General features: G+C 35.6%; 2 protein-coding genes across 6 annotated transcripts in view; one reads left to right on the top strand and one right to left on the bottom strand.

The window, feature by feature from the left end:
* Nucleotides 1-17,425, bottom strand: part of LOC143146976 (uncharacterized) — a 28,660-nt gene extending 11,235 nt beyond the window's left edge. The window contains exons 1-4 of one of the 3 annotated variants that reach the window (XR_012992133.1): nucleotides 16,938-17,425; nucleotides 16,425-16,769; nucleotides 16,218-16,331; nucleotides 13,443-13,615 (exon numbers count right to left, since the gene is read on the bottom strand). The gene's annotated coding sequence lies outside the window, so the exon portion shown is untranslated. Of the gene's footprint in view, nucleotides 1-13,442; nucleotides 13,616-15,632; nucleotides 16,053-16,217; nucleotides 16,332-16,424; nucleotides 16,770-16,937 lie in introns of those variants that run through there. The other 2 variants (XR_012992132.1, XR_012992131.1) reach the window with 2 other exon arrangements.
* Nucleotides 1-27,023, top strand: part of LOC143146975 (estradiol 17-beta-dehydrogenase 11) — a 40,192-nt gene that overhangs the window by 4,782 nt on the left and 8,387 nt on the right. For all 3 annotated transcript variants that reach the window (XM_076311753.1, XM_076311754.1, XM_076311752.1), the window contains exons 2-4: nucleotides 2,802-3,265; nucleotides 18,553-18,677; nucleotides 21,271-21,381. In XM_076311753.1, coding sequence (XP_076167868.1) covers nucleotides 3,037-3,265; nucleotides 18,553-18,677; nucleotides 21,271-21,381 — 465 coding nt within the window. In that variant the 5' untranslated portion in view covers nucleotides 2,802-3,036. The remainder of the gene's footprint in view (nucleotides 1-2,801; nucleotides 3,266-18,552; nucleotides 18,678-21,270; nucleotides 21,382-27,023) is intronic.

Raw genomic sequence — 27,023 nt, 5'->3', positions numbered from 1 at the left:
CGTGTGAACGTCCGTGACTTCTAACGTCGATTATATTCGTCCACGTGAACGTCTGTGACTCCTAGGTTCTACTATAGTCATCCATGTGATCGTCTGTGACTCCTAACACCGACTGTAGTCATGCACGAGAATATTGGTGACTCCTAACGTCGACTATGATCCTTCGTGTGAACGTCTGTGATTCTTAGAATTTACTATAATTATCCATGTGAACGTTCGTGACTCCTAGGGTTGATTAGAGTCATCTGTGTGAACATCCGTGACTCCTAGCGTTGATTATAGTCGTCTGTGTGACGTCTGTGACTTCTAGCGTCGACTATAGTCATTCATGTGAACGTTTGTGACTCCTCGCAACAATCGTTTAAATTTTATTTCATACCTATTGCACTAACAATCGCAACCAATTATATCAATAGACTCGTTACAGAAACGATTATTGTTATTATTAAATTTTATTTTCAATTTACGTACATGTGCATATAGTAAAAAATAACGAAACGTAGTCCAACGAGTAATTATTTTTATTCAATATTCGATATTCATCAGAAAAGTTCATTTTGTAAGATTGCTCGTAACTTCGATTATCAGTAAAATGTATATTAGCACAAATTTACATCGGAACGAAAGAGTTAAGAATCTCGAGATAATTTTTTAACAATTTTCATGCCCCGTTCTCGGAACGAGACATCTTGTGATCGTCTGTCCTCCTTCCTTTTTCTTTTTTTAGCGAGAAGAAAGCGATACGAAATTCGGTGAAAGCGTACACCAGTTTCTAGCCAGCGAACGAACGACCAGGAGCGAACTAACGAGATTAGCGATTCGATAAATCAGCGAGCGCGAACGATCTCCGAGATCTCGCCTCGGATCCTCTTCCTTATTAGCCGAACGATGCTCGATAACAATCGAAACCACATAAAGTTGTTTGTCCTTTTGTTAACGACTAATTGTATTCATTCGTTCGATCGTCCAGCAGATAAGAGACGAAGTAATTAAAAAAAAAGAAAAAAAAAAGAGAAACCTCGCTACGTGGAAGACGAGTTGACTCCAAATTCGACGATGTTTCCGCCTTGGGCAATAATAGCGAACACGTCGTAAAAATTCGATTATTACATGTTGGTACTCGGAAAAAAGATTTGTTACTCGTTTTTTACTTCTCGTCGTAAAGACGTTAGAATAAATGTCTCAATTACTGTCACTGTGAGTTCAACTTTGTTCAATTATTTCAGAAGTTATTTAATTGTAAAATTGTAAAATAGTTATTTGATTTAAATAATTAGAGCGTAACATTGCTCAACGTTTCTTCTATTCGTGAAAATATGTTTACACGTCGAATAGGAAAAATTGATTATCAATTAATCGAAAATGTACAAGGAAGCCCGATGTCTGTACAAGTGTCGCTCGAAAAATTGTCACTCGAATGGAAACGATTCTAATGTACTAGCGATTCAGTTTATGCGACAGATATTAGATTAATAGTAAAATGATTGTCTATGTTATATTATGACAATTGTTATATTTTTTATTTAGTTTCGTTTTTTATAATCTAACGGGTACATTCATCTTTGAATAATTATTTTTAAGTATCGAGTGTGAACAAATATAATCATTTATATATAAGTCAATATTTAATATTGAAATTGTTTTATTTGCGTCGTACATTATTTCGTTATTGAGTATAATAATTTAAACGATGGTTATAGGGACAGTGACAGTTAGTGGGACGACTACTCTATATTCTTTCGTTTTTTATTTATCGATCTAAACGCGTCCTTCGCTCGAGTTGTATTTATACGCTTCTGGAAACAATTAGCGAACGTTTCGAAGCAAGTTGGGTGAGCGGAACACGTGTATTTCGCGTGGAAATATTTTTGCCGATTAATTCGCACATCTCGCGGAAGGTTGAATGTTTGATCGAAAGATCTCTGATCTCTGATTGTTTCGGCGCGTTGTAATTGGAAATATTAGATTGTCTAATAAGTTTGTGCAGTGTTCGACGAATGTAGACTTTTTAACTTTCCAACAGTTCTGTGGCTCGAAGTAAGAAAAAAATAAGAAATAACGAAATTGTATCTAAGGCTTTATTTTGCAAAAAAAATATTCAAAAATCACTTTTAACAATTTTAAAGTTTCAAAAAAGTTTCATCAAAATTTCATATTGTAAAATAATATTTTGAAAATCGCAACCAGAAAGTTTTAAAGCTTCGAAAAAGTTCCATTAAAGATTTGTATTATAAAAAAATATCTAAAAATCACTTCCAAAAAGTTTTAAAGCTTCAAGATAGTTTCGTTAGAATTTCCAATTATAATAAAATATCTAAAAATCCCTTTCAAATGTTTTAAAGCTTTGAAAAAGTTTCCTCAGATTTTCGAATTATAAAAAAATATTTAAAAATCCCTTTCGAAAAGTTTTAAAGCTTCAAGAAAGTTTCATTAGAATTTCCAATTATAAAAAAATATCTAAAAATCCCATCCAGAAAGTTTTAAAGCTTCGAAAAAGTTTCATGAAAATAATTCATATTATAAACAAAAATCTAAAAATCACTATAGTTTCAAAGTTTCGAAAAAGGTGTTACCAAGATTTCCTGTTACAAAAAAAAATACATCTAAAAATCACTATCGTTTTAAAGTTTCACTCGAGGAGTCTCCCCCCCCCCCCCCCCCCCTTAAGGGACGATTGGCTCGGGGCGGATGGCCCGGTTAACGCGTTAATCAACGACCCTAACGTTATTGCACGGTGTCGATACCCCGGTTTCGTGTATAATTGCCCGTTTGGTGATTAAAATTAACCCCTTGCTTTCCAGAGACGGCCCCGTGAGACCCGCAGAAGTGTGCCAACCTTTCTACTCTTGCTCGGTTTCCGGCTAGCCTCGTCGCGACGAAGATCCTCCCCTCCTCCTCCTCCGTGTCCGGAAGCACCGATACACATCCCGTGTTGCAACGAGCGTTATGATCTCGTGATCGATCGAGGGCCAAAAATCACTGGAAAAGTGTCCAACGAGATCGAAGGGTTCCTGCTCGGATTGTCCTTCGGCAGCCATGTCTTTCCTGAGGTCTACCGGGGATGTGATCGGATTCTTGATCCTCACGGTGATCTCCATCGTCGAGAGCATCGTCAGACTGATGATACCGATGAAATACAAGATGAAGAGCATCGCTGGCGAAGTGGCCGTTGTAACCGGGGGCGGTGGCGGTCTTGGCAGACTGGTCGCTCTCAGGCTAGCGAATCTTGGCGCCATCGTTGTCGTCTGGGACGTTAACAAGGCCGGTGAGCGATCTTCTTCTTTTTTCTACAGTGTTTTCCGTGGAAACTGTTCAAAATTAATTCCAACATTTCCAACTAATGGATTTGTTTGATTGGTGTCAAGAATTAGGAGGGAAGATTTCTCCCGCGTGAAAGAAAGAGAAAGATGTAGCTTTAACGAGGCGATGGAGCGAAGTTTCTCGCGGAAAGATACATTCGCGGAGGTTTTTACGAAAAACGTCAAGTGCACAGGTGTCGAAAATCGGGACTTGCCCCGCTTAAAAGAAAAAAAGAAAGATATTGACGAATTTGGAAATTTTATTCTCGCGGAAAGATACCTTTGTGAAATTCATGAGGATTTTCGCGTAGATTGTCAAGTATGTAGGTGTAAAAAATTGAGAAGGAAGGTTTACCCCGCTTAAAAGAAAAAAAGAAAGATATTGACAAATTTGGAAATTTTATTCTCGCGGAAAGATACCTTTGTGAAATTCATGGGGATTTTCGCGTAGATTGTCAAGTATGTAGGTGTCAAAAATTGAGAAGGAAGATTTACCCCGCTTAAAAGAAAAAAAGAAAGGTATTGACGAATTTGGAAATTTTATTCTCGCGGAAAGATACCTTTGTGAAATTCATGGGGATTTTCGCGTAGATTGTCAAGTATGTAGGTGTCAAAAATTGAGAAGGAAGGTTTACCCCGCTTAAAAGAAAAAAAAAATGGCGTAAAAAAAATTATTTTATGCGTTCAAGCGACGAAATCCTGATTTATTTGTTCGTCGAAGCTGCAAGGAGTGAAAAGATTTCATAAAAAAGTTGCACAACAACTTTGTAATTTATTAGGAAATATTGTCAGAAATTGTAATCTTATATTAAACAAGTTTCTCAACGAAGTTAAATATCTGAATTTTTCATCGTAAAAAATAGGATACAAAAACTAGTTGCAAAAAGAGGATGACATCTGGTAGGCATTGAACAGTCTAGTATGGAAAATTGATAGTCCTCCAAAATTATAAAAACCGGTTGTCTGGAATGGACCGAAGTCATCGATTTAGATTCTTTAAAATATTGTTTTCAACAGTTATTTCTCCGACGCAGTAAAGACACAATAACGATCTTTATGCGATGCTTATAATTTCATATTTTTAAAACACATTTGCAACATTTCTTCGCACGATAAGAAAATTAAAAAGTGCTCCAAAATAGGCAAATTTCAAAACCAGGCAAGTTTTTTTCTATTTTGCAATATCTTATGTTTGCAAACGAAAGAAAAGGAACAAGTTTTGCAATATAGGTAGATTTAAAAAATATTTGCATAATTCTATTTTTGTGCACGAGAAAAGAATAAAAAAATTTCCAAAATAGGTGATTTTAGAATATATTTGCAATATATTACGTTTGTAAACAAGAGACAAAGAACAAGTTTTCCAAAATAGATAAGTTTAAAAAATGTTTGAAAAATTCTATCTTTCTGCACCAGAGAAAAATTAAAAAATTTCCAAAATAGTTAACTTTTTAAAGTAGACACTTTTTTTTTGTTGACACTATTCTATATTTATACACGAAAGCACGAAGAAAAAGTGTTCCAAAATAGGCAAACTTTTCAACTAGACACTTTCTTTAGTTATGCAGTAACCTGTTTTTTGTACGAAAGAAAAATGAAACAATGCTCCAAAATAGACAACTATCCCCTACGTGTAGACTAGGAAGCCAAGCGCTAAAAATGCTGCAATTCGTCGGTGATGGTGAATCATAGCCAGACCATTACATAAAACAAGAAACCCTCTAACACGATAACTACACTAATCCGTTTAAGGCGAAGTTCGACTAACGAGCCTAAAACTATAACCTAACGTGGCGTCGTCACTTCTCGCACATTGATTGTGCAACACTGATATAGCACGATTTCGTAAGAACGTTTGGAAGAAAATATTTTCCAAGTTGGTTTTAACAAATTATTATCCAATTTAGTAAAATCGTTGACCTCTGATACGAAATTCGTAACACGAATGAAATTCTCGAAACAATTAACAATCCACTTATCGCTCTCAAGCTTGATATCTTTGAATAAAAATTTTAAATAAATTAATTAAAATCTACGAACGAAAATTCAAGGACAGTACGGGAACAATTATTTATTTCGTCTTTTACTCTTTCGTTCGACGAATTATATTCTAACTCCTAGAGTGTACACCTGTACTTCGTTTACACTCGGTATAATTTACAAATATTAGTCTATCGGCGTCGGTTGGTCGTCTCTGTTGAGTATATCTCTGAAACACGATTAGACGTTGATAATGATTTTTATACAGTGTGCAGTTGGAGTTGTAACTTCATCGAAAACGGAGGAAAATTACGGAAGTTGAAGACACTGTTTATCGTTCAGATGCATTCGTGAAACGAATCACACTTTTCGTGTTAATGGTACCTAAACACTTTTTTCAGGTACACCATCGAACATGAACGTTGGGACACTTGAACCAAGCGCTGACAATCTTTGAACTGTTGTAACTTCGTGAAAAATAGTCGTAGAACAATATTTCTGGGGTCATTTCAAAGGTCGAGCTCTGTGCTTTCACGTGGTTAAATTCAATTTTTTTTCAAATACCTTTTAATCTTGGAGAAAAATGAAAAATGAAAACAGTTCTTTCAAAAAGTGTGAACAAAATTCAAACGGCTCTCAAATTTTCAAAAAATTTTTTTCAAGCTTAAAATCACAATTAATTTGAAGATCGAAGCCTCCTGTTTCTAATTACCTCCTTGGAAGTTAGTTTATGTTTTTTTCTCACGGTGATATTCCACTGCGAACGAGAGGCTTTGTAGGCATTGAGAATGATAGCTGCTACTTTCGCAGCATTAAAATATTCGTTGCATGTAAAAATTGTCGTCATTATTTTTTAATTGGGATTGAAGTACATAGTAAATTTAAGCATTTGTCGCATTAATAGTAAAATTCAATTTCTAAAATAAATTTGACTTTTTAATATTTGCGAACATAACAGGTGTTGTTCTTAACACCTACGACGCCTCTCGTTCAAAGTGGAATAACACCGTAAACAAAAATCGTACTGTAACTTTTAGGGAGATCATTGGAAATAGGAGACTTCGATCTTTAAACTCGTCGTAGTTTTAATCGAGAAAAAAATTTTTTGAAAATTTAGCACCTGTTTGAATTTTGTTCATATTTTTCGGAAGAACCATTCTTTTTTTCCATTTTTAGACTTGAAAAAGAACATTTGAGAAAATTGAATATAAGATTGTGAAAGTACAGAGTTCGACCTTTAAAACGACCCCACAAAGATTATTATACGATTATTTTTCACGAAGTTACAGCAATTCAAAGATTATAAGTATTTCTATCAAGTATCTCAAAACATGTTCGGTAGTGTAGATCGATCATTCTCATCGTTCCGCGCGTAAAAGTGTTACGAGAGGACGCTCGAAGAATTTTTTGCGAGATACTTGAAGCAAAATATGCGAAAAATCGACACAGAAAACGTTTGTCAGAGTTTTTAAATATTTTCGCTCGTCGAGCGCCTCGTTCCAACGTTTTTGTACACGGTGGACACTAAACGAGGTACGATTCCATCGATAAAAAGTGTAATTGCGAGTTGCAGGTCCGTCTTCGAAGCAAAAAACAAGGTCTGTTCCAATTACGCGACGCCCAATATACGAAAAAATATCAACTGATTGTTGTCGAGTATAAATAACGCCCCAGATAAGCAGCACGGTTGCCGATTCGAATAAAAGATAAATATTCAGTCAGATAAATTGTTATACGTTGGTTTACAATTCGAATAAAATTTTACACGACGGAGAGGGATCCTAACGATACGATTGTATCATAAAAATCACTACGCGATCAATCTGAGATTGCATCTGGTTCCGTGAATCTTTAAACGGGGCACTTTGCGCTCGTGGACAACTTTCGAGGTTCAGTGTGAACTTGTCGACGACTCGACTAACGAAACGGTGGATATCGAAGGTTCTGTCGCGGAAAATTAAAAAAAAAGTACGGAAGACCATTTAAGCGAAGTGTTCCTGGGGTCATTTTTGACCCATAGTGTTCTTGCAATGTATCGTTTCTTTATAATCAGAGCTACTATAGCAGACACTTCTGATCTGTTGTATTCTAAAGTTAAAAATAGAAGAGTTTGGAATATATTTTATTTCTAAGATCTTGAGTATATAACTTATAAAAATCTAACGCTTTAAAATAGTCGAATAGGAACCCTTACAGTCCCGGTTAAAAGTCATGGGATACTTATCCATCTTAACAATGTAAATTATGTAAATTATTGAAATTATTTTTCTCTACTCTTGCATCTATTCACAGACATATATTAGCTAAGTATTGTATTATACAAACAAAAATATTTAATCGTTTAAAACGTTTTAAGTAACGAGAAATGTATTTGCTCCGTTGAAAAAGAATATTTAAAGTCACACACCGATTTCAATATTCTGCGAGATGAATGAAACGACATTGAATAAAAACGTTATGAACAAATTAATCTCTAGAATGTTAAAATTTACGTATATGGATGCTTGCAGTATTTTGACAGAAGGATTTGATTATTATTAACAATATTGATCGGATTCTGTGCAAATTACCGCGCACATTATTTATTCTACGTATAGCTAATATTGTAAAATACAACAAAAGATTATTTTCCGGTTGTGAATTCTTCAATGATTCCCATTATTTATTTTTAGATCTTCGTAACATTTTGATAAGTGCCATATGACTTTTAAACGAAATTGAACAGACGAAAAAAAAAACTAATTATTATTAACAATTTTGGCAAGGTTCTGCACAAATTATCGCACATATTCTTCATTCTAAACATCAGTTAATAGTGTACGATATTAGAAGAGATTGTTTGCCAGTTGTAAATACTCCAATGATTTTCATTATTTATTTTTAAGTCTTTATCACATTTTAATAGATATCTTGCGACTTTTGAACCGAGGTGTATGTAATTATGCAAATGTACAAACAAATTGTTCAGCTCCTCGTTAATACCGGAATAGAATCGACGGTGGTCGATCCCTGACCGGAATACCTATGTCAGAACGATGATTCGGAGTGATATCCGCACGTGCAACATCGCTCGCATCATCGTGGCGACGAACATCCAAATCTCAAGGCTGTTAGAGACGTGCTGAAACTTCAAACGCGATCCGATCAGCCCTCGAAGTTGGTCGATGGTCTCGTTCGGTTCTCAAACGTCACGTCGTGTCCTTGTCTACGATCTAAGCGGAATCTGAAAGTTTCGAAGCTCGTCTTCTCCGCCATTTCTGACATTTCCGACAGTCGATATCTGAGAACGATCGTTTTCTCTTCGAGAAAATCAGATCATCCGTTTCGAACTTGCGAAAGTAAAAAGTTCTGATGAGAATTCCTGGGGACAGACTACGCCAATGGAATGTGTCTAAACGACGTTAAAAGACAACAAACTTCCGAAAAATTCACGTCGAAATTTCTGGGAACAGGATACGCCACTGGAATAGATTTAAAAGTCGTTAAGAAAACAAGAACTTGAAAAAGTAAAAGATTCTGGTGAAAATTTCTAGGAACTACTACGCCATTGGAATGTGTCTAAACGACGTTAAAAAACAACAAACTTCCGAAAAATTCATGTCGAAATTTCTGGGAATAGGATACGCCACTGGAATAGATTTAAAAGTCGTTAAGAAAACGAGAATGTGCAAAAGTACATCATTCTGATGAAAATTTCTAGGGAGAGAGTACGCCATTGTAATGTTCCCAGAAGACGTTAAAAGATAACAAACTTTCGAAAAATTCGTATCATTGTTTCGAGAATTTACTTCTTCGCATAATTTGATAAGTGCTTCGAGAAAGTGAGGGAAAAAGATCGATTTTGGATTTAAATATAGAACACAAAAGATTCTGGTAAAAATTTACGAACACAGACTACGCCATTGGAATCTCTGTAAGTCTTTAAAAAATAAAAAAAAATTCGAGAATTTAATTCTTTGCGTACTTCGACGAATACCTCAAAAAAAGTAAAGAAAAAATTCGAGTTCCGTATTTGAGTACAAAACACGAAAGATTCCGGTTAAAATTTCCGGGTACATACGCCATTGGAATCTGTCCGAAAGACGTTAAAGAACTAGAAACTCGACAGAAATTCATACCGATGTTTCGAGAAATTCACTTCTTTGCACACTGTGTTAAATATCTCGAGGAAATGAAAGAAAAACTCGATTTTCATATTTGAATATATTGCATCGAAGAAAAAGATGGATAAAAAGGTTAAACTGTTTGGATAAAAAATATTCACAACGATCATAATTTCTATACGTCAATGGTATTCACATCGCTGTCACTCTTTTCATCAGCATTTCCTTCTTCGTTTGCACTATCAATGACGTCTATTTCTGACTCCTTTGAGTTCACTGTAAATGAACATAAATGAGCACTCGAATTTCAAGTTTCTCCTCTCGGAGTACATCTATCGAACGAATCACAATCTACACCGAGACGAATAGCATACATTTTTATTTTGCAATCGTTTCTTCAGAACGTATCATTAATAAAATTTTGAACACACACACACATATATATATATATATATATACGAATATTTTATATTCGTAGCGTGTATTAATATAATACATTAATGTATGTTGAACCAAGCCACACTACGAATATAAAAATTAGGAGAAAAAAATTACGTACGAAAAAAGTATATATATAATTAATTCCCCTGTAGAGTATTATGAAACTTTGAGGCCAACGATTTTCATTAAAAATTCGTCGAATATTCATGCAACTTCGCAAACATTGACGTTATGTAACTGATTTTTTTATTTTTTATTTATTTTTTTTTTTTCTCGCTCCTAGCATGGTTCCATATAGTATTTTAAAAGGAACCATGGTGAACGAAACGAGAAATTTTTGATAGAACAGTGGCGTGTAATGAACATCGTCTTGAAAACAAAGATAGCGAATTAAACAAGGTGTACAAAGTTCGAAACGATGTATTGAGCAAGAGAGTGGACATAACCACGTGTGCATTAGCATAGGATACTTTAAACGAGGTTTTTCGAATTTTGAACCCCTCAGGCGACTTAGGGGATTTTAACTTATCATAAAACTGCAACTATGTGAAATTTTCAACTAAGTAAAGATTCAATTAGCTGTTCGCCAGAAATTCTTGAATGTTTGTTATGCTAGCGACAGAATATGCAGCAATCCGAGAAGGTATCCTTGGCTCGTTTGGAATGATCATTGTCGAGCAGCAGCGAATCATTGTTGACTGTTGGTTTCCTGTTTCTTTTGCATTTACACGTATCGTATAATTGATCGAGTATTAGAGGAAAAACACTGATGCGTTAATCTGGCTTGATTCATCATAATCGAGTAATTGTCGCCTGTTAAATGTTACGCAATCGTTGATCGAATCATTAATCATCATTCGTTGCCAAGTGACACGACTAGGATTTTTAACGAGGTCTGGCAGACACCCAGTGAATTTTTGTATCGTTAAAAATTAAATTTATACACTTTTTTGATAAATTAATAAGAGCAATTCCATGTGAGATTCTTTTTCTCAAGAATGTTTAGAAATATTTGAACAATTACACAGGGTCCTACTGACCCCACCCTATATGTGACAAAATAACCACCATAACAGTTAAGGGTACAACCATAACAGAGACTCGAGTAAAACGTTCAAATAAAAGTAATTTTCGAGTACTTTTTTTCATAACCTCGATGAAACTTTTCGTTAATTTTCATATATATTCTTTAATGCTCTAAATATTCCAATATGTAAACAAATTTCTTTTGCTACAATTTATCTACTTTTTCTGAAGTAACAAATGTTATTCTTCATGGATCTTCCTGTCGAGAATGTAGAGTCTAGTATCTTTTAATTTTATCCAGAATAAAAAATTAAATAAACTTCTTTTTCCGAACCTAAATCTTGTTCAAAGTGTATAAAATTAACAATAATACTCCGTTCTGGTATTTCTTTGGAAATTTGTCTCTTTCTCTCCTCTCTGGAACGAAGATTTCTCGAACAGAGAAATTCCAGAGTATTATCATTAATTTCACATTTTTCAAACAGGATTTAAGTTCACACGGTGAGTAATTCTATTTAAAAAAAAAAAAAAAACACTCCGTTTGATTCTTTACTCCACATTGCCATAAAAAAATCCTAGACTTTTTTAGGCATCTATAAAAATATTTATTGCTTCGCAAAAAGCCCTTAAGTTGTTATAAAAGAAAAATATATTTGCATCTTGGAACGTTAGAGAACGCACTTGAAAAATTTCGGAAAGTTTCGCGAACGTTTCACGTTACAAAAAAATTGTCGAAAATTACTTTCGTTTTAACATTTCGCTCGAGTCTCAGTCTTTAAAGGTTAATGGAGCATCGATGAACGCGCAATAAGCGGCTGCGAAGTATAATTTTCCATCCGTGTAAACAATTACGTGTACCGTGCTCGCTACGAGTTAAATACCACTTGAAGCAACAACTGAATCACAAATATCGGAAAATATTTTTATTCGTTCCTTTCGACGAGACAAAAATAGTTCTTTTCTTCGTCCAGAGGTCGTCTCAAGGTCGATTCAATTTTATATTTTCGAGACACAATAAATAAAAGACAGTAGAAAGAATTTTTGAGGATGTATCGTAACATGACCTTGAAAACAAATTTTGGAAAGTAAGGGACATTCCTTTCGACGAGACAAAAATGGTACTTTTCTTCGTCCAGAAGTCGATTCAATTTTTTTATTTTCGAGACACAATAAATAAAAGACAGTAGAAAGAATTTTAGAGGATGTATAAACATGAACTTGAAAACAAATTTTGGAAAGTAAGGGACATTCCTTTCGACGAGACAAAAATGGTACTTTTCTTCGTCCAGAAGTCGATTCAATTTTTTTATTTTCGAGATACAATAAATAAAAGACAGTAGCAAAAATGTTGAAGGATGTATCGTAACGTGATCTTGAAAAAGAATTTTGGAAAATAATAGCATAGGGACGTCCCCTTCGAAGAGACAAAAATGGTACTTTTCTTCGTCCAGAAGTCGATTCAATTTTTTTATTTTCGAAACGCAATAAATAAAAAAAAAGTAACAAGGATTGTGGAGGATGTATAAACATGAGCTTGAAAACAAATTTTGAAAAGTAACGGACGTCCCTTTCGACGAGACAAAAATGGTACTTTATTTCGTCCAGAGGTCGTCTCAAGGTCGACTTCATTTTTTTTATTTACGAGACGCTATAAATACGAGACAAGTAGGCGCGCTCCGCCTCGTCGATATTGCATCGTGGGAAAGAGCGACGAATTTGGAGGATGTATCGCGACGCGACCTTGAAAAGGAATTTTGTTTTCTTCCGAAAATATTGCACTCGCTGCAACGGAACAAGGTGTCCGTAGAGTGCAATGTGTTCTCGATTTGGCTCGAGCACGTTTCTTTCGCGCATTTCGCACGAGTTACGAGCGATAAAAGTTTCTCCAAAGGATCTCGACGTTCGCGCCACACTGGTTGGTGACCTTTCGATACATCGTGTGGAAGACGACCTTTCGACGTACGACCGTGTTACCCCCACCCCTTGCGCACCGTGTTCCACGTCTTATTACGATTCCGTGGGTGTTCGTGGCTCGTTCGAAAAGTTGTTCGAAGAGGGAATCAAAAGTTCGATGGACAAACGAGGAACGAATGGTATTTAAAGGAGTATTGCGGTAATCGAACCGAAAAAGTACTTTCTTTAAACGCTTGTAACGTGGTCAATTTTACGAATCGGAGGAAATCCTTCTGCGCGGACATTTTCCAAGGATTTTTACCAAATTGGGACGTCGAGGTTAAAATTCTACTATACGTTGTTCTCACTGTACGCTTTATATTTTTTATATAATAAACAATTATTAGTATTATTATCATATAGGTATTAATGAACAATTATTATCATTATCATACAAATATCAATGAACAACTATTATTATTATCATCACATAGATATCAACGAACAATTATTATTATTATCGCATAAATATCAATGAACCATTATTATTATTATCACATAGATATCAACGAACAATTATTAATATTATTATCACATAGGTATTAATGAACAGTTATTATTATTATTGGCACATAAAAGATATCAATGAATAATAATAATTATTATTATTATTATCACATAATAGAGATCAATAAACAATTTAAATTGTAATTTTCATCGAACAAACAACGCGTGGAAAGTTGTTCGAAATTTTCATTCGAATAAGAATTTTGTTCATCTCTGATACACACACGACTGACGAAGAATCCTTGTGTTTACTAAGCGAGGACACCGACGAATGAATTCCTTCGTGGCCTGGGTATTCTCCTGCATCTATAATGGGTGATCAAATTATTACTCACAAAATTGTAAGATATAAAGGATCTTAATAATTCGATCATCCACTAAAAGAAGGACCATTTTTACCATATCACGTACTTCTTGCAACCTTATGATTTTCTTCAGGACCATTTTCTCGTATAGTTCCAAATAACAAAAATATGCAGAAAAACACACTATTTTTATCCACAAGATCATAATAATTCCATCATCCACTAAGAAAAGTACCATTTTTACCATATCACGTACCTTTTGCAACCTTACAACTTTCTTCAGTACCATTTTCTCCTATTGTTCGAAATACCAAAAATATTCAAAAACACCCTATAGGATCGTAATAATTTCATCATCCACTAAGAAAAGTACCATTTTTACCATATCACGTACTTCTTGCAACCTTACAACTTTCTTCAGTACCATTTTCTCCTATTGTTCGAAATACCAAAAATATTCAAAAACACCCTATATGATCGTAATAATTCCATCATCCACTAAGAAAAGTACCATTTTTACCATATCACGTACCTTTTGCAACCTTACAACTTTCTTCAGTACCATTTTCTCCTATTGTTCGAAATACCAAAAATATTCAAAAACGCCCTATATGATCGTAATAATTCCATCATCCACTAAGAAAAGTACCATTTTTACCATATCACGTACTTCATGCAACCTTAAACTTTCTTGAGTACCATTTTCTCCTATTGTTCGAAATACCAAAAATATTCAAAAACACGCTATATGATCGTAATAATTCCATCATCCACAAAGTACCATTTTTACCATATCACGTACTTCCTACAACAATACCTCAGTACCACTTTTACAACGACTTTCTTGGCTACCATTTTCTCGTATTGTCCGAACAACCAAAAATATTCCTGAACACGTCGTATCTTCGTCGTAACAATTCGATCACCCATTGTATTCAATCGTCGACGAGGACCCTGAGCTCTCAAAGTCACAAAGACGAAGGATCCGTGAGTTCCGCGGAATTTTTTCAATGAACGAGACCTCCAGGTTGTGAACGCAAGGTGATCCGTGGGCGTTGAGCAACAACGAAACGACGCACGATCGAATAAAAACGATAAGAACCGCCGGAGATTAATTGCCGCGAATTGAAAGAAAACCGCTCGGGTTCACGGGCAGAGGAAGCTCGCGCGCGCAATGAATTTTAAGCGTCGGCGATCGCAAACTTGAAACTCGCGGGCGGAATATTGATCGGGGGACCGCTGCACTGCCGACAACTGGGTACAGTGTCGTTTATTGTTTGCAACCGGGACACGTGTCCACCGAAAGTGAACCACTGAATGATAAAAAAAAAAATCTCCGAACGATCTCGGTGTTTACGCTTCGTAACCGGGACTCGAAGAAACGAACGGAAGCGTGTCGACGAATAGGAGCACCCGTAGTCGGCATTGAGAACGAAACGATCGGCTCGGTTTCGTGTAAAAAAAAAAGGTGCGTTTCGAGTGGACGGTCTAAAAACACTTTGATTGAAAACGAACCAGACTTTGACTGAAAAACACCGTGGTGTTTTTCCACGAAATAGAAAAGAAGGTTAAATTTAATTTGAAAGAAGATGGTGTTTTTTTTTTTTTGTATGTAAAAGGTGGATGAATTTAATTTCGAAAGAGTTTCTTTCTTTTTTTTTTAAATGAAAAAGGAGGATGAATTTAATTTTGAAAGATCATCGTGTTTTGTTTTTTCTTTTAGTAAGAGAGGTAGCTAAATTTAATTTAAAAAAAAGATGGTGTATTTTTTTTTTTTATGTAAAAGTGGAATGATTTTTTTTTCGAAATAGGAAAAGAAACTAAATTTATTTACGAAGAAAGAACCGTGTTTTTCTTTTTTTTTTAATGAAAAAGAAAAATGAATTTAATTCTGAAAGATCATCGTGTTTTTTTTTTTTTAAATAAGAAAGGAAGTTAAATTTAATCGAGAAAAAAATTTGGTGTTTTTTTTTATATGTAAAAGAAGGACGAAAAATTTCATTGAGAGTTTATGTCACAAAAAAATTGCCAAACAATTATCTCTACTTCCCTTATACTCTTCGTAATATTTTTCAAACAAAACTATAGGACTCCATTCGGGATAGATCGTTAAGATGATAAATTAATATTGAAAAGTCGCAAAAAAATAAGCCTCCGTAAATTATACCAATCGTTGTAAATTTCGACTCTGTTGGAAAATTTGACTGGAACTTTATAAACGGGTGGTTGCCTCCAGAGTGAAAAAAATATAATGGCGGACAGTCAAGGCCGCGTGGATCCGGTCGAGATCGGTTTCTTAAACTGGTTGATCGATGGGAAAATAAAATTTCATCGCGAGATGTTCGCGCGTGTTTCAACGAGCGATTTCAGGCCGGTATGATTTCCACATAAGATTCCCTCCACCTTTCCCAATTGCGGTGAGTTTCGGTAATCGTTCCCTGGTGTCCAATTTTGGATATTTTAATTGACAAGTACGCAAGCAGGGGACACTGGATATTGCACTTAACTCGAACAACGTTGTCTCCGAGAGAATGGTAGTAGGATCTCGGTCGGAGAACGTAATACCACAAGTTGGAACGAAATATTCTGCGTTTTGCAATTACCTTTCATATTCTACGTGAGCACACGCAGCACACTTGGCCAAGGAGCGAGACAGCCGCTTCTTCGCGGGGCTTCGATTTTTCCACTCGGTCGATCCATTTGGTAGAAACTGCACTCTGGTAAATAAACTTTGTGACGAATTTCATTTCTTTTTTTTTTTTTTTGCACTGTATAGAATTTTCTTTGTATTGTAATACACTCGCGCGTACCTTTTTGTCGTAGAGTGAATATTTCTGTAAATGAAGAAATATTATGTCTGCATAAAAGTGCATAAAAGTCCTGAACAGTCTTTGTGACGAATTTTTTCTTTTTTTTTACTGTACCGAGTTTTCTGCGTTTGAATAATGCACCCGTGTGTAGCTTTTTATCGTAAAGTAAATATTTCTATAAATAAAGAATTATTGCTTTTGTGCATAATAGTGCACAGTCGTAAATAGTTTTTGTTATAAGATTTTTTTGTAATATTTCTTGCATAATATTTAAATCTGAACTGTACAGAATTTTTCGTATTTTAATATACTCTCGTGTAGCTTTTTATTCTAAAGTGAGATGCTCTGGAAAATAAATAATTATTATTTTTTCCCATGAAAAAAGTGCACTTAGCACTAAGCATTCTTAAATCTGTACTGCATCGAATTTTTACATCTCGATAAATTCACTTATACATTTTTATTAAAAAATGACATGCCCCTTGAAATATAAATAAATAATAATTATCTCACGCAAAAGTGCACTCAGCACATTCTTGAATCCGTACTCCATCGAGTTTTTGTATCTCAGTACCCTCGTTTGTACCTCCGTAACCTCTTTATCCTAAACCGAGTATATCCCCGTAAGCGAGGAACGATTATTTTTTCGTTGAAAAGTGCACAGCCACGAACAGCTGCACCGTAGCCACGTGAATCGTTTCTCTATTCGCTGAAATAGCGAACTGTCCGTCACAGATGAATGGCGCCTAAATTGCCCAGGCTTCTTCGTAGCGGGCAACAAAACCTGCCAGATACCAGCCAGTTGCAACAGGTGGGTTGCTAGTCGACCTGGTATTCACTCGTCTCGCTCGGCGAGTTGCTAACACCACTTGGCGCGCGATGACAATATGGACGTTGATCGCGGTCTTTGTAAATTTGTCATGAACAAAGAGGGGACGAGAGACGCAAGGTTGTTCAATTTGCATAATATTGCGACGCGTTACGAAACGAGTTCGCGAGATAAAACGCAAATCGAGGGGGTACTGATCATGGTAATACAGCAACGACGCTGTGAGTAAGTGTTTTGATTTTTGTTTTTCTAACAACAAGAAACGAGCTTTGCCAAGGATTTATCGTTTACGTGGATCGTGTACACGTAGAGAGATCACTAGATGTGGAGCCAAGATGTAAATCGATGATGATTGTTCGAATTAAATTGTAATTAAATAGCGTTGCAGAGTTTTTTCAAAATCATTACGATTTTAATATTTACACACTTAATATTTACATATAGATTCTTGTGCGATTTTTCTCAACATAGAATTCAGTTCTTGTAGAAATTTATATATTTTCGATAATTTTTAACTCGCACAACTAACCGAATCCAAATTAAAAGTTCGAATTGGATTAAATCGGTTTTATGGATTGATTCGCTACTAATATTTTTAACCACGATATTTATATATTTCTGAAATTAATTAGTCGCTTAATCCACGACTGATATTTTCAAAAAGTTATTTATATACGATCGAATCTCGGTGTTGCGAAAAATCAAAAAACAATAAGAATGATAAAAAAAATTGATTTCTAACTGTAAAAGAAAATACATCGACAATCGTGCTAGTGTTAAACTATTTTCAAACCTATAATTACATATACAGATAATCGCATAAAAATTGAAGTACTAATACTAAAAATCGAAACTAATAATGTTCCCTTCTGTAAGAACATTAATACAAAAAAGGGATTAGTTTTTTTAACACTTTAATACAACAATTGTATCTACATTTTTCTGATGAATTTTCTATACAGGGTGGTCCACACAAAATGTTGCAAATTATTTTTCAAAAACTACCAGAGACAACGTTCAAATTTTCTTTTCTTTATTCGTATTTTACGAACCACAGGGTATTTCAAGAATGTGAAAGAACTCGTTCTTAATTTCCTGAAACAAAATGGCGCAAAGATTTCCACACTTTGGAATTTTTAACCAATCATTTTCATCCCTATCGAAAAAACAATGCCTCGAAATTTTTCATTCGTTTGATCCTGCATGAATTTGATAATTCGTCCAAATTATCAAATTTTTTTTTTTCGAATCTTCATCGTTACTTCGTCTCGATGATCAAAGACCCTTGTTTTGTTTCAGGCACGGAGGAAACCGTTAAATTGGTCCAGGCCGCGGGCGGTACCTGTTATGGTTACGTTTGTGATCTCTGCGACCGAGAAGATGTTTACAAAAAAGCGGCATTAGTCAAGGAAGAAGTTGGAAAGGTGAGAATTGTGTAACTGCCGACACGTACTTATCTGATAGGCGAGAACCAGCTAAAAGTTAACGCGAAGAAGTGCTGCTAGACTGGAAAAATTGTTTTCTAAGTCGTGGCACGATACATTTTTGTTTCGTCATTAGAACGTTGGACGTTAAAGTCGACAAGGTCGTGCTTGACAACGCATTAATCGGGGACTATTAATTACGTTGGCGTGCGCTATGGTAATTTGTTTACCAGATCTTCCGCTAACCATTTCATTTTCGTAACCGAGAAATAACGAATTCTTGTTAAATGTAAATAACAGTGGAAACGTGGTAAGGAAGTTACCGAAATCGTACCACTTAGGATATTTTTCGTTATATTTCCTATTTGACGTTAATTTCATTCGTGTGTTATTAATCAATATTGTTACTAGATGTTTAAACCATTTGTTACCGTGTGGTTAATTATTTGTCGAGAACAAAATAATTTTCTATAAGCCATTTTTAAAAAATTTGGGTAAAATGGTGAGCAAAATCTAAATTGTAACTTTTTTAAAAGATACTATATTTGCAAGTGAAAAAAAGAATAAAAATGTGTGATGTTTAAAAAAATATATCCGTTCGTATTAATTTGTAAGGTAAATAGGAAAAGAAATATTTAACATAAATGGGAAAAAAAACATTTAACATAAATGGGAAGAACACATTTAACATGAATATAATGAAATATTTAACATAAATGGGAAGAACACATTTAACGTGAATATAATAAAATATTTAACACAAATAGAAAGAAAACATTCAACGTGAACATAGTGAAATATTTAAGACGAATAAAATTAAACGTTTATCATAGTATATTTCTATGTTTATTATTACTGCACGCAACAATAGTAAATGTTTTTTTACTCCATGATTTACAATTTATGCACCGGATTGTGTTTCTTATTTTTGTGTCGTTGCAGAATTTATTTGCAATTTTTCTTCTATTATTATCTAATCGTTTGAACTATACTTCACTTGTTAGTATACTTACATATGCAAAAGGTTACAACGGTTATAAGTAATAAATACATTAACACTGCGTTTATACGCATTTACATATTCACATAACCTATAAATCTCAAGGTAATTAGATATCACCCATTTCTCAAATCGAAACAATACGATTTAGTAGAAGCGTTCAATTTATTTACAAATATCGAATTAACTATTACAGGGAACGCGATGCACGCATAAAATAAATGTAAAACCATAATAATCCCAATTCTGAAAATATTTGAACGTACGAAGTGAAACTGTACGATTGAAATGCAATTAACTGCATCGGTCAAAAGTTACATTGCACCTTATCGATTTTCCAAAATATTTCTAACTTGCATCAAGTAAGACTTTCAAAGGAAATATATCGTTTTTATTTCTCGATACTCGTGTATTTCACGTTTGTAACATTAAATATCGTTAACATTAATAAAAAAAACTGATGTGCAATCTCAGAAACCGGTACGATATAGGCAACTCTCTATTCAATGGCCGAACGTTTTTGCCAGTTCGAAGATCTTAAGAGAGTACAGCAATGTGTTGTTCAAGTGGTCGTGTTACCAGAGAAGACAAATTACGAAATCGTGCATTACGCCATAAACATTGCAGTACGTTGCCTGTATGTTGTCCGATGTGATCCAAACCGTTCAAGAACCGTGGAATTTCGCACTTGTGCGCTTGTTTGTCGCGCGTCGATATTACTCTTAATCGAAACTCTTTCGTCACCGGAATTCATTTTCCATTTTAACCCTTTGACGAGTACGACTCGAACTAAACAACTGCAACGTATTCCATTTCATACCTTATACGTTCATTTTCTCAGAATAACTTACTATGCGTTACTATAAACATATAACAATATAATAAATATAATAAAATTATTTTCGGTCTATCTTTACTGCTGCCAACTTGTCAAATATTTCTAAATTGTCTAATATTTCTAATTTGTAAAATATTTCTAAATTGTCAAATATTTCTAATTTGTAAAATATTTCTAAATTGTCAAATAGATCTAAATTGTAAAATATTTCTAAACTGTCAAATGCATCTAACTTGTAAAATATTTCTAAACTGTCAAATGTTCCTAATTTGTAAAATATTTCTAAATTGTCAAATATTTCTAATTTGTAAAATATTTCTAAATTGTCAAATAGATCTAAATTGTAAAATATTTCTAAATTGTCAAGTGCATCTAACTTGTAAAATATTTCTAAACTGTCAAAAGTTCCTAATTTGTAAAATATTTCTAAATTGTTAAATGTTCCTAATTTGTAAAATATTTCTAAATTATCAAATGCATCTAACTTGTAAAATATTTCTAAATTGTCTAATACAGTTTACTGATGAAAAGATCACTTTGTGATTTCATATATGATTATATTTATTTATATATTCTCTCTCTCTCTCTATCTCTCTCTTTCTATATGTATATATAGAAATAGGGATATGTAAGTATATTATATCTAATCACATTCAAAATCAAGTGATTTTCTCATCAGTGGACTATATGGGACAATTTAAAAACAGTTCCGCTGGCTCGAAGGATAATTAATCGTACTTGGGCGGATGTTTCAGGTGACAATACTAATTAACAACGCGGGTGTCGCGAGTGGAATGAAATTCATGGATACACCGGACAAGCTTATTATCCGCACGATGGAGGTGAACGTGATGAGCCACTTTTGGGTACGTTTGCATCTTCTTTCTACTTTTCTGCGACGTTCGATACATCGAGGTCGCCGTTGTTTAAACTATTCGGTCGACGATCGAGTATAAACAGCGGAAAGTAAATGCAAAAATCTCGTTTCACGAAAAGTAGAGAAATTTAAGGGGGACATCACTGTGAGACGTCAAACAAGTGGGTAAATTTTGCTAATTTTTTTCCAAGTAGTTGCCAAATGAAAAATGTAGTCTTTTTCAGAGAATATAAATATAACTTTCAGGTTCGTTTTACAATTTTTCAAAAGTAAATATCATAAAAAATGGCGAAGTTATTCGCTGTTCCCAGAATGCTTTCTGGTGAAACATTGTTTGTTTGTCGTCACAGTTGACAAGAACTGGGAGGTTTGAAATAAACAAATATTGTCAATTCGTAAACTAGAGACTATTATCTAAAACGTAGCGTAAGATTTTTCGAAAATTTTAATAATTCTAGAAATTGTCGAAGTTTGAAGAAAAAGTGATCATTTTTATCAAAAAAAGAACTTTAAACGTTTATAAAAAATTAAATAATTAAGATATTTAAAAAATCGTAAGCTACATTGTAGAAAACATTCGATTTTGAAAAAAGATTCTAAAATTTCGATTTCACAAATCGTACGACGCGAAATTCGAATCTAAGTGCGATAAAATCGTAAACGCTTGGACAAACTCGAGTGATTTCAACGCGTGGTGAGAACAGTCGTCGACCATATTTATAGATTCGAGCCACCGCTTTTTGTTACTTAATTTTTCACCCACTTCGTCGAACCTTTTTTACACGATACACACTTTTGCATCCGCACCACTATTTTCGATATTTACAACGCCAAAATTCCACGGAAACGATTACCATAACTGGTCAGGGTATCCTCTCTTTAACTCGAGCCTTATCGAACGAAAATATAAAACACAAGAATTGTAACGATCAACTATGCTCCAACGAGACGAGTCGACGAATATAAACAAATACTTGTGATCGATCCACAGACCAGACCAAACACAATTTAAAAATACCTTCAGTTTATAACTAACCTCAAATATTTTGTTCCAAACGAAGAATTTCTTCTTTGGTTATATGACAGGAATTCGAATATAAAATACAAAAATTGTAGGCACAATGTGCATCGAACAAACGCTGCACACAGACAGAACCAAACACACTTTAAACATGCATTCAATCCATAACTAACCTCAAATATTTTTTCCAAACGAAGAATTCCTCCTTTGGATATATAACAGTGAATCGAATATTTGTTGCAAGAAAATATAAAAAACAAGAATTCTAGGCACCATGTGCATGGAACAAACTGTGTACACAGACAGAACCAAACACACTTTAAAGATACCTTCCACATAAATTAGTTGCGAAACTAACCTCAAATATATATTTCCAAAGCAAGAATTCCTCCTTTAGAAATATGACAGGTAATCGAATACTCATAAAATATAAAACACAAGAATTCTAGGCACCATGTGCATCGAACTATACTTCGATAATTACTTACAGCCGTTATCTCGACAGGACCAAACATACTCCAACGAGTAGTCAAACCACGAACAATCTTACGAATTTCGCACAAATGTTTTCCTTCGACGATTACGTCGTACCAAAATGGCCTCCGAGTGTTCACGAACCCGTGATTTATCGCAACGACACATCGTGGAATTATGAAAGATTCGGTTACTCCCCACGGAGGGTTGCCCAATTATTCCTGATCCTGTTGCTCTTGAATCGGCCTCGTGTCCAGGTTCTCCGGTCTCGGTATCGAGAGACCGGGACTCCCCCTTCGCGTTGCGAAGTGAGAGGCATTCCTGTCCTCGTGGTCCTCTGTCGAAGACAGTTGCCGTGGGTCAGGTGGGAAAACCGGTCGGATAGATGCAGCCACTCGGGCGTGTAGTTGCAGTACACTCGTGTCGCGCGATTGCGACACGCGAGTAGCAATGGCGCTTGCCAAACGCGGTTCCTCGATAGGAATGCTTGCTATAGCTCGTGCATTCGCACGATACCGAGAACCAGTCGGAAAACCGGCTTACCGAGCACCGTTTGACCGTAGAAAACGATGTCGACGAATTCTAGGCGCACTCATCACTGGTCACGTGTTCAGGTGTGTGTATGTATGTGTATGTGTATGTGTATGTGTATGTGTATGTGTATGTATGTATGTATGTATGAATGTATGTATGTATGTATGTATGTATGTATGTACGTATGTATGTATGTATGCATGTATGTATGTATGTATGTATGTATGTATGTGTTCGCGTGTTTGTAGGTATATTCGAGCAGCAGGTAAGAATTGTTTTCGCGAAACGCTCGGTGAGTAGTAACGGGATACGGAGTGAAAGTTTATGGGACGATGCCGAGGATCATCGTCGATAGCCATAGGAGAGTTAGTCGAACGAACGTCGCGCGGATTCGGGGCACGAAGAAAGGAAATTATACCGCGCGGCTGGACGCGGAGAATACCGATTTCGCGTGCCGCGTTACATCACGCCGCGGCGACGGTTTAATGGTAATTGAGATATCCGTCTTATAATAATGGAGGGAAGAAAAAAAAAAAACAAGAAGGGAAAGAGGGACAAGGTCTGCAGGTTGCGTTACTCCGGGGTGGTGAGGGGTGGGGGGTGGGGTGGGGAGGAAATTGGGGAGAAAAAAAAAGCATAACGACGTGTCCGAGGAGCGCGTTATCGAGGATCTGTTGGAAAGTGTCTCGAACCGGGCATTTGAAGCTTTTTTTGGGACTTTCGGTATTCGTTACGGACCGATGGGTATTCGGGGAATACCACGTGCTCGTGCGTGAACGTGACCGGTTCGAATCGTTTCGATACAGTTGACGATCGTTATAGTTGCGCGTGGAACTCGGCCCGTGGTCCGGGTACACTATGCGTTGACTTGGTTTGCCGGATTATGAAATTTGTGCGTTGACTTGCTCCAGAGATTTCGTACACTACGCTTTGACTTGCTCCAGAGAGCAAGAATACACATTCAGAGACTACGAGTATACATTGTCTTACTCCAAAGATTTAGTACACTACGCTTTGACTTGCCTCAGCAACTATGACTACCTGTTGACTTGGTCCAGAGATTTAGTACACTACATTTTGACTTGCCTTGGCAAGTACGACTACACGTTAACTTGCTCCTAAAATTATGGATTTTTCGCGGTGACTTGCTCCAGAGATTTAGTACACTACGCTTTGACTTGCCTCAGCAACTATGACTACCTGTTGACTTGTTCCGGAGACTGTGAACATTATGCATTGACTTGCTCCAGAGATTTGGTACACTACGCTTTGACTTGCCTAAAAGATTTAGTACACTACGCTTTGACTTGCCTCGGAGACTACGAATACACGTTAACTTGCTTATCAAATTATGAACTTTATGTGTTGACTTGCTCTGGATACCATGAACATTATACGTTTACTTGTTGCAGAAACTTAGTACACTACACTTTCACTTGCCCTAGGTACTATGACTATACGTTGACTTGCTCCAGAGAATTAGTACACTACACTTTCACTTGCCCTAGGTACTCTGACTATACGTTGACTTGCTCCAGAGAATTAGTACACTACACTTTCACTTGCCTTAGATACTATTACTATACATTGATTATCTCCGGAGACCTGGTACACTACGTGTTGACTTATTCAGGAGACTACGACTATACGTTTACCTGCTCCGAAGACCTAGTACACCACATGTTCATTTGTTCAGGAGACTACGACTATACGTTGATCTACTCCGGAGACCTAGTACACTACGTGTTGACTTGCTCCAAAATTACAACTACACATTGACTAACTCTAAAGATTGTGAACATTACGCTTTGATTTGCTTCTGAGACTGTGAACACTACACGTTGACTTGCTCCAGAGATTGCGAACATTACACGTTGACTTGCAAATTGTGAAAGAGCGTATTGATATACTTAAGGTGTCAGTGACCATAAGATTTTACAAATAGATTCTTCGAATATCATATCACGAGAAACCCATATTTATTTAAACCACTCCCTCGAAACAATCACAACTTGTATATCTCCCAAAAAATTCGAAGATAAAAATTTCCAAAACAGATCCTTCGAATACGATTACGAAGAAAGAACTTTCATTAAACTATTTTTCCCTACCAAAGTGAGTATACCCCTTGAACGTGCCAGTGACCAATCACGACGATCGTAACGGTACGCTTGCGGTCGTCAATGGGTTAAGAGTTCACTCGAACGGTCGTCACGTCGCGGATTACGCGCCGCCGGTTTTACTTTCAAAAGCGAGAACTAGAGAGAACTGGTGGTGGTCTGGTGGGCCAAAAAGTGGGTTAACTGCCGCGCGCAAAGGGATCGTGAACCCGTAGACCTGTTGCTGTATCCCGATGTCACGGTCATTTCGGCGGAATCGTGCTCATCCACTTTCCAATCGACTTGGTTGTCGCGTGGCTGCTCGGACCGAGTCTCGATTACCCAAGGATGCTGGGGATCGTCGCGTTTAGGGTATCATTGTGCTCCCGGGTCGTACTTAGCTGCAACAATCCTCAATTGGAATGCTTATTGCGCAACCGCTTAACTCTTATGAAACGAACAGGTGCAGTGCGCGCCGTATCTAAATAGATAGTTACTCTCCCCGGCCGAACGCGTAATCGTCTACTGGGTGAAAGAAGTACAGTGCGATGGAAACTAGGCCTTTCGAACGATGCACCAGAGGCGCGTGTGAGATTGCATTATCTTTTTTCGAAGTGGGTAGTTACTTTCGGGTGTACCTTGTTACTGTACAAATATTAGGTTTCTATAGTGTATTGGACCGAAATGGAATGATTGTGACAGGAAGAAGAGGGATAGGTATAGTACTTTGAATAGAAAAATATAATTAAAAATTTTATTTACTATTTGTAGATTTTGTGTTACAAAAATCCTAGGTTTCACTAGACAACAAATAGAGTGGTTATGACAGAAAGAAAAGAAATAGGTATAGTACTATCGAGTAGAAAAATATAATTAAAAATTTTACTTTTTGTAAATTTTGTGTTATAAAAATCCTAGGTTTCACTAGGCAAAAAATTGAGTGGTTATGATAGGGAGAAGAGAGATAGGTACAGTACTTTGAATAGAAAAATATAATTAAAAATTTTATTTACTTTTTGTAAATTTTGTGTTATAAAAATCCTAGGTTTCACTAGGCAACAAATATAGTGGTTATGATAGCGAAAAGAGAGATAGGTATAGTACTATCGAGTACAAAAGTATAATTATGCAATATACAAAATTCTACTTTGTGTAGATTTCGTGTTATCTTTTTAAAAATGATACTAACGCATTCTTCAGATTCTTCCGATTAAAATAAATCCAAACACGACACAAATCGGGCTACTTTTAATTGATTTAATTATACAGGGTGGTCTAATTATTACAAACACTTTAAAACTATTACTTATTCGAAGTTTGGTCGAGAATGGAATTGAAAATGCACTTAATTCGTAGTAATGTTTTACAATGATTTTAAAGCTTTTGCAATAACGAAACTATTAGGTTCGTCGTTTTATTTTTCTAAAGATGATACTACTGTTTGATGAACATATGTAAAGTTTCACGTAGATCGGTCGACTCGTTCGTATATTTACAGTCGTT

This window comes from Ptiloglossa arizonensis, chromosome 5 (genome assembly GCF_051014685.1).
Source record: "Ptiloglossa arizonensis isolate GNS036 chromosome 5, iyPtiAriz1_principal, whole genome shotgun sequence".
NCBI lineage: Eukaryota > Metazoa > Arthropoda > Insecta > Hymenoptera > Colletidae > Ptiloglossa > Ptiloglossa arizonensis.
This window is presented reverse-complemented; position numbering and strand designations above follow the sequence as displayed.